The sequence below is a fragment of the Xenopus laevis genome, chromosome 2S (assembly GCF_017654675.1).
Source record: "Xenopus laevis strain J_2021 chromosome 2S, Xenopus_laevis_v10.1, whole genome shotgun sequence".
Taxonomy (NCBI): domain Eukaryota; kingdom Metazoa; phylum Chordata; class Amphibia; order Anura; family Pipidae; genus Xenopus; species Xenopus laevis.
Genome location: NC_054374.1, coordinates 147,662,697 through 147,675,397, shown reverse-complemented (window position 1 = coordinate 147,675,397; position 12,701 = coordinate 147,662,697). Strand labels below are relative to the sequence as shown.

The following is a 12,701-nucleotide window of genomic DNA, read 5'->3' as shown; positions in this document are numbered from 1 at the left end:
GTCGGCCAGATCTCGATCGGATGGGGTTAAAAATCCCGTCGGATCGCGGCCGCATCTGTTCGTTGATGCGGTCCCGCGATCCGACCGCCCGTTTGCGAACGTGAAGGATCCGATCGTTGGGCCCTAGGGCCCACGATCGGATCAGCCCGATATTGCCCACCTCAAGGTGGGCATATCGGAGGGAGATCTGCTCGTTTGGCGACATCGCCAAACGAGCGGATCTATCCGTGTATGGCCACCTTAAGATGTAAACCAATAACATCATACTCATGAAGAACCAAAAATCCCCCTACCCCCTTTCAAATGTCCTAGTGAAGGACTTGGGACCAAGAGGGTCAGAACAGGGATGAAAACATAATTCTGCCTCTTTATAGGTCCCTGGTGAGGCCTCATCTGGAGTATGCAGTGCAGTTTTGGACTCCAGTCCTTAAGAGGGATATAAATGAGCTGGAGAGAGTGCAGAGACTAAGTGCAACTAAACTGGTTAGAGGGAGGGAAGACTTAAATTATGAGGGGAGACTGTCAAGGTTGGGGTTGTTTTCTCTGGAAAAAAGGCGCTTGTGAGGGGACATGATTACACTTTACAAGTGCATTAGAGGACATTATAGACAAATAGCAGGGGACCTTTTTACCCATAAAGTGGATCACCGTACCAGAGGCCTCCCCTTCAGACTAGAAGAAAAGAACTTTCATTTGAAGCAACGTAGGGGGTTCTTCACAGTCAGGACAGTGAGGTTGTGGAATGCACTGCCGGGTGATGTTGTGATGCTGATTCAGTTAATGACTATAAGAATGACTTGGATGATTTCTTGGACAGACATAATATCAAAGGCTATTGTGATGCTAAACTCTATAGTTAGTATAGATATGGGTATACATAATTTGTGTGAAGGTATGGAGGGGTCAGTGTGTGTGTGTATGAATGAATGCTGAGTTTCATTTGGAGGGGCTGAACTTGATGGTCTTTTTTCAACTCAACTATGTAACAATGGCAACACCACTAGCAGGGGGGGGGCAAACTGGTCTACACAAACCCACAGCTAAACTAGTTTGTTGGCCAAACCATGCGGGGGTTCATGTCTGCCCATACATCACTGTATTAATTAAATATGCTCTTCTGGGCACCATGGAAAAGGTAACTATCATCTAACCTTTTATATAGATTTTGATACATTAGAAAAATAGCCCTGCAAGAGTCAGGGGTTCAGTGAATAATGCAAGTGAAAATGTATCTCTCTCTACAAATACAGATATGGGATCATTAACCATCATCCGATAATCCAGAACACTCCATATTATAAAAAGGTTGTCTCCCATAGACTCCATTTTATCTAAATAATCCAAATTGTAAAAAAGTATTTCCCTTTTCTCTATTATAATAATAAATAATAATAATAATAATAATAATAATAAAACAGTAGCTTGTACTTGATCCAAACTAAGATATTATTAATACTTATTGGAAGCAAAACCAGCCTATAGGGATCTCTCTGCATAGATTTAGGGGCTGTTCCTTATAATGTTATACCTGGAGTTTTCTATTACCTGACACATTTCTGCTTTTTAAGAAGGTACTGGAAGGTGACAGAAGAGGATTTGGACACAAAACTTGAAACTATCACAGAAAAGAATATGAAGAAACATGAGTTGCTTCATTTTGACATGCTATGCTGTTATGGGAGTTGCATAATAAACATCATCTTACCATTTTCTTTCCGTAGCCTGGTGATGAATTTCTTCGGAGGGATTACGCCAACCTTTTTCTTCTGTGTGGCTATACTGTGGAACAGATCTGACAAGCAAGTGAGGAGATTCTCTTTCTTCCTAGGTTGGCTTTTGTAAGCGAGAACCTTTTCCCGAAACGGCCGACAGAAATAAAGTGCTTGGAGAACGGAATTGCAGTAGCAGGTGTTCCCAAACTAAGAAGCAGAGAATAAAAGTTAAACATGAGCATAAACTGGTGTACGTCTAAGGTCAACAGTGTGTGATTTAGACAATTTAATCTGGCCGCACACAGAACGACTCCTTCATGCAATGGGTATGATTACCGGTTCCGCAGTAAACACCAAGTGAAAATGCATATCTTAACTTTTAGGGGGTTATTTATTATAGTCTTAATGCTAACAACTCAAAAAAAAAGTTTTTTTTTACTATAAAATCAGAATTGAAAAACTCAAATCTTTCGAGATTTATTAAACCCAGAGGCTGCAAAAATTCTGAATCCGAAAATACTCCATCTTAAACCTGTCGAGGTCCTGCAAAAGTCAATGGCAGAGGTCCTATTTGCATTTTGAAGATATTATGGTCTGTGCTGGGTTTCGTACAACAATTTGAACATTTTTGGGCGTTAAATCCGAAAAATTAAGATTTTTTTTGTGCGACAATCCGAATAAATTGCGGTTTTCATGGGAGAATGCGAAAAAAAGCCTCAGTTATTCCTGATTTATACCATTTTTTTCGTGATTTTTAAATGATAAATATTGGTAAATCATGTTTTTTTTATTTAAAACATCAGAAAAATTTGTATTTTGATAAATAACCCCCTCAGTGTCAGGTTAGCCTTGATATACGGAGGATTGCAATCGAGATTATAAAATCCAAAGAATTAGCGAAAAAAAACTAGAATTTTTCGTGAATTATTATACCCCCAGGATGGAAAAAGTCAGAATCAGAAAATCCAGCATCTCAGACCTGCCAAGGTTGTATATAATTTAGGGATGCACCAAATCCAATAGGATTCAGCCTTTTTTCTGCAGGATTCGGGTTCAGCCGAATCCTTCTGCCCAGCCAAGCCTAATCCGAATTTGCATATGCAAATTAGGGGCGGGGAGGGAAATTGCGTGACTTTTTTCACAAAACAAGGAAGTAAAAAATGGTTTCCTCTTCCCACCCCTAATTTGCATATGCAAATTAGGATTCAGATTCAGTTTAGTATTGGGCCGAATCTTTTGCAAAGGATTCGGGGGTTCAGCTGAATCCAAGATAGTGGATTTGGTGCATCCCTAATATAAGTCAATGGGAGAAGTCCTGAAGATCCGAAAAAAACCTATGATTCAGATTTTTGTACGATTTTCAAAAAAAATTTCCCCCGCACTGGAATTTGTCAGGAAAATGTATTGATAAATAACAGGGAAATAACCCATGCGTATTTGGTCGGAGTATATTTCAGAAAATAATAGTAATTTGGATTTTGATAAAATAACCCCCTTACTATTTCCAGCCAATAATTTTGTTTTAAGCAAGATTGCAATGGAGTGATCCACTAAATTGGTAGCTTCTTGTCTCAGGGACTCTTTCTGAGAGACTGCAGACAAGACAGACAGTTATCACGCTGTAACATCACTCTGAGCACATTTCTGGAAACCAGTTCAGTGACATACTTTAGGGAGAAAAACATGTAAATGTGCAAGTCTTTTGTAAAACTATATACGAGCAGTACTGGAACTTGAAGGATAAACGCAGATTCTAATTTTAGGGCAGAGACAGACTCAGATTCGGGAGGGGGGGATTAGTCGCCCGGCGACATCTCCTCTTCTTCGGGGTGACTAATCTACCCGAACTGCCTTCCCGCCGGCTAGAATGTAAATTGTCGGCAGGTTGGTACTCAGAGCACTTCGTTTTCCGAAGTCTCCTAGTGAGGCAACTTCAGAAAACGAATCGCTCCAAGTGCCATCCCACCGCCGATTTACAATCTAGCCAGCTAGTTTGTGGAGATTAGTCGCCCGGAAGAAGTGGAGATTTGTCGCCGGGCAACTAATCTCCCTGAATCTGACCGTGTGCTTGAATGGCTGTCCCCATGGCTACACAGCAGCTTAATATTTTGGTGTTACTGTTCCTTTAAGTAATACACTGCGGTAAATATAATGACCATTAACTCAAGTTAAGGAACCTATAAAAGTAAACATGTTATACTGCATTTTTTTATGCTCAAATATCAACATATGAGATATCAACTGTATGAAAAGCACGAGAAACTTCAGGGCAGCTCTGACAAGTTAAATGGAAGACTTATTGGAAGACTTATCAGAATATTATTAACATAATAAATAGAGAATGGAAGATTAACAAAGAAAAAATGCTAATTTAAGAAATAATTTAATGGAAGTAACAACCATAACAATGAACTGCTGATGTCTGAAATAATATTAGCAGCACAAAATAAGCATATAAATTAGGCTTATTTATGAACAATAGCAAATAATAGAAAGAATCTAAGGTGGACGTCATAGCTGCTAACATACCTTATTTAAGCATAACCAATTATCTGTCAGGCACTGTAAATTCTAAAGCACCGGCTCCAATGCTCTAGACTAGAGTCTACACTTTGGGGTTTTTTATTTGTTCATGCTGTGTTCAAAGGACCCAGAGAGTTAATGGCTTTAGGGAGGGAAACCAACCCAAATGTGTAAAGGAATTGTTCAGTATAAAAATAAAAACTGGGTATATAGATAGGCTGTGCAAAATATGAAATGATTCTAATATAGTTAGGCAAAAATGTAATGTATAAAGGCTGGAGTGACTGGATGTCAAATATAATAGCCAGAACACTACTTCCTGCTTTTTAGCTCTCTTGCTTTCCATTGATTGGTTACCAGGCAGTAACCAATCAGAGACTTGAGGGGGGGAGGCAAATGGGCCATAACTGTTGCTTTTGAATCTGAGCTTCATGCTAAGGATCAATTGCAAACTCACTGAACAGTTATGTCCCATGTGCCCCCCCCTGATAGTCACTGACTAACTCAGTTAGAGAGCTTAAAAGCAGGAAGTAGTGTTCTGACTATTATGTCAAACAAAAAGAAGTGTATAACTGGCTATAACTCTCAGTGGCAGATTTATCAACGATAAAATTTAAAATTCTCTCAGGAGAGAATCCTCCTTCAGTGTTTTTAAAACAAAACTCAAAGCCTACCTCTGGGAGCACCTGGATAAAACCTGAACTGGCACTTATATAACAGTGTAACAAACTGTAACCCACAGCACCTTAATACCCCTCTGAATTGTGTCTTTATGTTACCCTCCCATTTAGACTGTAAGCCCTACGGGGTAGGGTCCTCTAGCCTTTTATATGCATGTGAATTGTATTTCTAATTATGCACTTATTGTTACTTTTCATTCCAATGACCCCTTGTTTGTTACTACTAATTTATTGTTTTGCTGTACAGTGCTTTGCCCTCAAGGAGCGCTTTACAAATAAAAACATACATACATACAAAATTCAAATTTTCTATTTTTTTTTTATGGTCAAAACTTTCAAATTTGACTAGGGAGTTATTCAAATTTTATTCGAGATTTTAAAAAAAAAAAATCAAATTAGATTTTCGAGATTTATCACACTCTAGCACTTTAAGAACTCAAATTCGACTATTCACCACCTAAAACCTGGCAAATTGCTGTCAATGGAAAAGGTCCAGGGATCAATTTTGAGTTGTTTGCAGCATTCCTGACATTCGAGTTTTTTTTTTTTTTGAAAAATTTGAATTGAGTTTTTAAAACTCATATTCGATTCAAGTTTTCAGTTCGATCCTATTCACCCAAGTTTAACAAATTGGATTTTTAAATAAATTTCAATTGGTAGAATTTCGAGTTCATACTCCCATGAATTCGAAATTCGACCTTTGATAAATGTGCCTCCCCGCATTGGGGGTTCTTCCTTTAAAACATTAAGACCATGAAACCAGCGAGGCATCTTTATCTGTTTTTATTTAAAGGACTAAAACACGTACAATGGTTTGAACAGCAACTGCCACTAAGGAAAAAAAAAGTACAGAAATCACTGCAAGGGCTGTACCCAACTGCCATTATCATTATTACTTGTGCACCATAACAAATAGGGTTTTTAATGAATAAGATGCAATGATGTTCTTTACACAAAAGTGCATGTTTTCTGCATTGTGTAGCTCTCCAGCCCAGTGAAAGAGAACACATAAAGTGGCATATACTTACATTTACTAATCCGAAATAGTGCTCATTTACTGGAAATTGTTCCGGCCCAATCTCTTTCTCTAAAGCCGAGGCATTGGCGCCCTAAGGGGGTTAAGAAAAAAGAAATATTACATTATGGGAGAAAATATTATCAGCATAGCTGTTTGATATAGAAAACACTACTACATTTAATTTCAGCTGTTTTTTTTTATTTAATCTATTCTCTTCCACTACAGATGGAAAGCAAGTTATTCCAAACATCCCGGCTCAGCCCAAATCCAAAGGAGTGCACATGATCTCCTGTTGCCTAGCAACTCGGCTTCTATCATATGAGCAACGTCAGCAGCAAGTGCCCCTTTCCCAAAAACACTTTTGTGGGTGAATGCTTGCAAAAATGTCTCTAGGGATGCACTGAATCCAGGATCCTGGCCGAACCTTCTGCCTGGCCGAACCAAATTCGAATTTGCATATGTAAAATTAGGGGTGGGGAGAGAAATCATGTGACCTTTTGTCACAAAACAAGGAAGTAAAAAATGTTTCCCCTTTCCACCCCTAATTTGAATATGCAAATTAGGGTTCGGATTCGGTTCGGTATTCGGCCGAATCTTTCGCAAAGGATTCGGGGGTTCGGTCGAATCCAAAAAAGTGGATTCGGTGCATCCCTAAATGTCACCATTCAGAGATGTATCCATCCAGTTACTGGGAGACGTCCCAGAGAGACCCATATCCTGCTGAATGACACCGTTGGGAAACTGGAAATCTTGTTGCATTTTACTTTGCAATAAAAGGACAAGAGCACAGCTGACAAAGCAAATACAAACCAGCAACTGCATAAAGAAGATTGTGAAGTGTGACCAGGGCTGTTGTCGAGTAGTGTAGACATATACTGCAGAGTAGAGTCATGCAGCGGGTCGGGTACCCCCAGGTTACCCGCAAAAACCTGTGGTACCCTGCGGGTTGCAGGTAGAAGTTTCGGAAGAGGGTATAGACGGGGGTCGGCGGTTCTCCGGGTTTGCGGGTCATGGGTCGGGACGAGGGTCTTCTCAATAGCAAGTTTTACTCCTTTTCACCGGATCCCGCTTACTTCCAATGATGTCACTTCCGGTTTACAATGACAGCACTTCCGGTTTCTTGATGGTCAACGGGTCGTGGATAAGGTACTTGCGGGTCGGGTAGCGGGTCCAGGCAAGTAAGTATACAGGTCTGGGTTGCGGGTCAGGTTTAACAAATTGGTTCCACGCAGGACTCTACTGTAGAGTAACATCAGTCCTTCTCAGGCTGTGGAGCATTAGAGTAGCACAGCTACAAATGTATTTATAACTTATTTATACAGTGAATAGGAAACAGGAAGAGCTAACCACTAACCAACAACGTGATGACCAGACCTCAGGGAGAAGTGAGCACACCAAGACGCCCTTGCCCTGTGCCTCTCAATCATTTTAAAGGAAAACTATGACTATTTCAGATGCTAATCCTGCCACACGTAGTTCGATTCCCATGAATGGAAAGCAGGGGGCAAAGCGACAGCCACAGATCCAAGGTGCATCATCAATTTACTATATTTAAGGAATTACTGATGACTCGTATAAAAAGCCTTTCCTTACACAACTGGGATACTTTTTAGGTTTTATTAAAGTACAAGGAAAGAGTTAATTGTCATTTACCATTATTTACCCAGACCAGCACTCCTCTTCATTGAAAACCACATCAGCCCCATCTTAAAAGAGAACTAAACCCTAAAAATGAATATTGCTAAAAATGCCATATTGTACATCCTGAACTTATTGCAGCCAACTTGTCAATAGCAGCAATGATCCAGGACTTCAAACTTGTCACAGGGGGTCGCCACCTTGGAAAGTGTCTGTGACACTCACATGCTCAGTGGGCTCTGAGCAGCTTAGGGGTCGTCGCAAATTATCAAGCAGAAAATGAGGTTGGTCTGTCATATAAGTGGATGCTACAGGGCTGATTAATAAATTTTGATGCTAATTGCACTGGTTTCTGTGCTGCCATGTAGTAATTATCTGTATTAATTACTAATTAGCCTTATATTGTGACATTTCTTTTCTATGTGTACTGTATATTGTGAGTGGGTCCCTAAGCTCAGCAAGTGACAGCAGCACAGAGCATGTGCAGTGAATCAGCAGAAAAGAAGATGGGGAGCTACTGGGGCATTTTTGGAGACAGATATTTACTGCTAAAAGGCTGTGGTTGCCTTGGGCTGGTGCAGAAGCATACAATATAATGAACAACATTTTTAGCTACTTCTTTAGTTCGGCTTTAGTTCTCCTTTAAGGCCACACATGGAAAGGTCCACCTACTTGGCGGGGTTGGCAAATGAATGGATCTTGATGTGGGAGATAATCAGGTCCATGCAATAGTTTGCAAATTATTGGATCACAATGACAGGAATGCAGAGCATCCAGAAATGCATTAACACGCCAATTCAGTCTACACCCCAAAGGGATTTTTTAAACCTACTCGATCGATATCTGGTGGTTTATAACAGATGAGCAGGACTGTTGTAGGGTCCCATACACAGGCAGATAAACTGCTGCCTTGGTCTGAAGGGGCTGAATTGTGAGCTTAAAATGATGATTCAACTTACAGTGAACTTTTAGTATGTTATCTATCTATCTATCTATCTATATATATATATATATATATATATATATATATATATATACACACACACACATACATACACACACACACACTTCCAAATGAGTATCCGCACTCCAAAGCAAATAACTTCAACAAAGGGAGGGGTGCACGGTAATTATGTATACACCAATTATTCTCAGACCAGCACTCCCTGTTATAAGAATCAATTATTTTATTGTTGCATCGTATCTATGCCCGACGTTTCAGTCAAGGCTGCTCTGATGTTCTTCTGCTTAGGAAAGATTTGAGAAAGGTTTCTTAATTTTTTTTCCTAAGCAGAAGAACATCAGAGCAGCCTCTTTCTTTCACCTGACAACTTCCTTGACTACTTGGTGGTCAGACTGGTGGGAAACTGACCAGCAGGTGGCGCTGTTGTAACAAAATTAATTCATATTAACAGCACATGAATCCTTTAAAGGAATAGTTCAGTGTGAAAATAAAAACTGGATAAATAGATAGGCTGTGCAAAATAAAAGATGTTTCTAATATAGTCAGTTAGCCAAAAATTTAATCTATAAAGGCTGGAGTGAACAGATGTCTAATAAAACAACCAGAATCCAACGTCCTGCTTTTCAGCTCTATAACTCTGAGTTAGTCAGCGACTTGAAGGGGGGCCACATGGTACATTTCTGTTCAGTGAGTTTGTAATTGATCCTCAGCATTCAGCTCAGATTCAAAAGCAACAGATATGACCCATGTGGCCCCCCTTCAAGTCTCTGATTGGTTACTGCCTTGTAGCCAGGGTAACCAGTCAGTGTAAACCAAGAGAGCTGAAAAGAAGGAAATAGTGTCCTGACTGACTTGTTATACATCAGATCACTTCAGCCTTTATACATTACATTTTTGGCTAACTAACTATATTAGAAACATTTTTTTATCTATTTACCCAGTTTTTATTTTTACACTGAACAATTCCTTTAATATCTTGGAATAAAAAGAAAATAAATAATTAAAATAAATGACAAAAGTGCTTAGAATAGCCCCGGTATAAATTTTTACATTCACTAATTTTAAAGGTTTACTTGTCCTTTAAGGGGACATCTGCCATTGACTTTTACATGAATTCTGCAGGTTCTAGATGGCATATTTTCGGATTTGGACTTGAAACAGCTTCAGGGCATATTAAATTGCGGAAAAATTTTTGTCTTTTTTTACCACAACTTTTTCAGGTAAAAATCTCACGTTTATAAAGAAGTCCCCAAGTAATACATTATTTGACGGTATTTCTCTGCACACAAATGTAATGTATTACCGTAGTCATCATATTGAGGTGGGGGGGGGGAATACATGCCTATAGTTTGATGGAAAGAACAGATACCCTGTGCCATCGAAACAATATGGAAACCAAATATTGGGTTGGGACTTTTTAACCCTTCAAAGCAGGCAGATTTGCGGTCCAGTTCTGAAAATACTACATCCCAGAAAAAAAGATCCAACAACCTATAGCGCTTGAAGAGTTAAAGAGTGCATTCCTCCGTTATCATTTGGAACACAAAAATAATCGTCCTGCCAACATTCTCAACGTGAGATTTATCAAACGCACACAGTACTAGTGAACTAAGGCCATTACTGCCTGGAGGCAATAATAATTGCTTGGAACATATTGGAAGCTATGGGATGACAGTTGCAAGTGGCGGATAGAGAAAAGGGCAAGCAAATTCACACGTCTAAAATTGTTTCACTATAACCTTTCCTTTATACTCCAAATGGATAATACCAGCCCAAACTGTCAATAGAAAGCCTTTTCTATATACAACTAAACGGTGCCATCATTAAAGTATACCATTTATTTACGCTGTTCTTTCCAATAACTCATATAGTGCGATAAACAGAAGGGCATATTATGGAAGAACAGGATCTGTGTCAGCGAATTAATTCAATAATTAATCAATCTCCCTTTCACCTTTCATTCATTATGACTTTGAAATGAAGTTCATTCTGGCTTGGACCTGCTGTGGCAGTTTTGAAACTACTGGAACATTATGTAGGTCTTGTGATCAATGGTCACACTATTACAATCGGCCTTAATTGATTACCCTGCAAAAAAAATAAACGAGTGCATCGTTAATTGCCTTTCTAAATAACTCATTTGATAAAAATACAGTCAGATAAGAAGCAACGGGGAAATGATTTTACTGAACTCTCTGTAGCAAGGCTGGAAGGAATCAAAAAGCTGAACTGTAGTTCTCTTCCTCTCACCTACTGTCCTGCCTGTGCGCGGAGCTATAAGGAGATACTATAAGGATATCAATGAACTACTAGTTGGAAAGACTATTCTTAGTACAGGTATGGGACCTGTTATCCAGAATGCTCGGGACATGGGGTTTTCTGGATAACTGATCTTTCCGTAATTTGGGTCTTCATGCCTTAAGTCTAATAGAAATTCATTTAAACATTAAATAAACCCAATAGGCTGGTTTTGCTTCCAATAAGGATTAATTATATATTAGTTGGGATCAAGTACAAGTTACTGTTTTACTATTACAGAGAAAAAGGAAATCATTTTTAAAAATTTGGATTATTTGGATAAAATGGAGTCTATGGGAGACAGCCATTCCGTCATTCGGAGCTTTCTGGATAGCGGGTTTCCAGATAAGGGATCCTATACCGTATGAAAATAGAAAATATCACTGTTTACAGGGCAATAATTGGGTCTAGGCATTAAAGAAAAACTAAACCCTAAAAATGAATAGGGCTATAAATGCCATATTTTATATATTGAACTTATTGCACCAGCCTAAAGTTGATGCAGGTCTTCAAACTTGTCACCAACTTGGAAAGTGTCTGTGACACTCACATGCTCAGTGGGCTCTGAGCAGCTGTTGAGAAGCTAAGCTTAGGGGTCGTCACTAATTATCCAACAGAAAATGAGGTTCCCCTGTAATATAAGCTGATGCAACAGGGCTGATTATTAAATTCTGACGCTAATTAATCTTGTTTCTGTGCTGCCATGTAGTAATTATCTGTATTAATTAAAAATTAGCCTTGTGACATTTCTATTCTATGTGTACTGTATATTGTGAGTGGGTCCCTAAGTTCAGTAAGTGACAGCAGCACAGAGAATGTTCAGTGAATCAGCAGAAAAGAAGATGGGGAGCTACTGGGGCATCTTTGGAGACAGATATTCCCTGCTAAAGGGCTGTGGTTGCCTTGGGCTGGTACAGAAGCACAAAACATAATGTACAACATTTATAGCTACTTCTTTAGATAAGCTTTAGTTCTACTAAGGCTACGACCTGCAAAGACCCCAAACTCCCCATGATCGCCATAAGTGCAACACAGTCTGGATTATTGTAGAGAGGTGTTCTTCTCCTACCACCAGATTTAACTATTAGTGTAGTCTGCTGAGTGTTTAGATTTAAATTAAAACTGGCATAACATATTCTTATCACAAGCCCTTTCATTGGATTTTAACTGCACTTTAAAATTAAAAAACTCCTAATTACACGTGTATTTCTATTGGGCCTCCATTTATAACCAATATTTCCAGGAATGGCCACATCTTAAAAAACAAAACTGGATCTAGACATTTAAGTGCTTGCAACCAATCTTTGCACTTTTGGACCAGCACTAGGTCTAGGCTGGGATACAAAATAGGCCCTGGCATTATATTTAGAATACACGGAAGCCCAAAACAACCCCCACCAACCCAATAAATAGTGACTATGGCATCTTGTGGCAGCAACTCTGGCATTAGCTAGAATCCACATATTACCACTCCAGTCCTGCCTGTAACTAACCCAACTGCTTAGACTGTAAGCTCTACAGGGCAGGGACCTTCTTCCGCCTGTGTCTCTTAAAGGGTTACTGTCATGGGAAACCCCATTTTCAAAATGCATCCTTATCCAGCAGACTTCTGCACTAAAATTCATTTTTCAAAAGAGCAAATGGGTTTTTTGTTATATTTAATTTTAAAATCTGACATGAAGCTTGACATATTGTCAGTTTCCCAGGTGTCCCCAGTCACGTGTCTTGTGCTCGGATAAACATCAGTCACTCCTTACTGCAAGTTGGAGTGATATCAACACCCCATCAGCCTGTCAGCAGAATAATGGGAAGGCAACCAGATAACAGCTCCCTGGTAGATATAAGAACATCACTCAATGGTAAAAATC

The 12,701-nt window shown here is 39.3% G+C and overlaps 1 protein-coding gene across 1 annotated transcript in view; it reads right to left on the bottom strand.

Annotated features, from left to right (window-relative positions):
* Positions 1–12,701, bottom strand: part of usp12.S (ubiquitin specific peptidase 12 S homeolog) — a 45,538-nt gene that overhangs the window by 16,177 nt on the left and 16,660 nt on the right. The window contains exons 2-3 of the mRNA XM_018250273.2: positions 5,944–6,024; positions 1,706–1,919 (exon numbers count right to left, since the gene is read on the bottom strand). Of these exons, the coding sequence (XP_018105762.1) occupies positions 1,706–1,919; positions 5,944–6,024 (295 nt within the window). The remainder of the gene's footprint in view (positions 1–1,705; positions 1,920–5,943; positions 6,025–12,701) is intronic.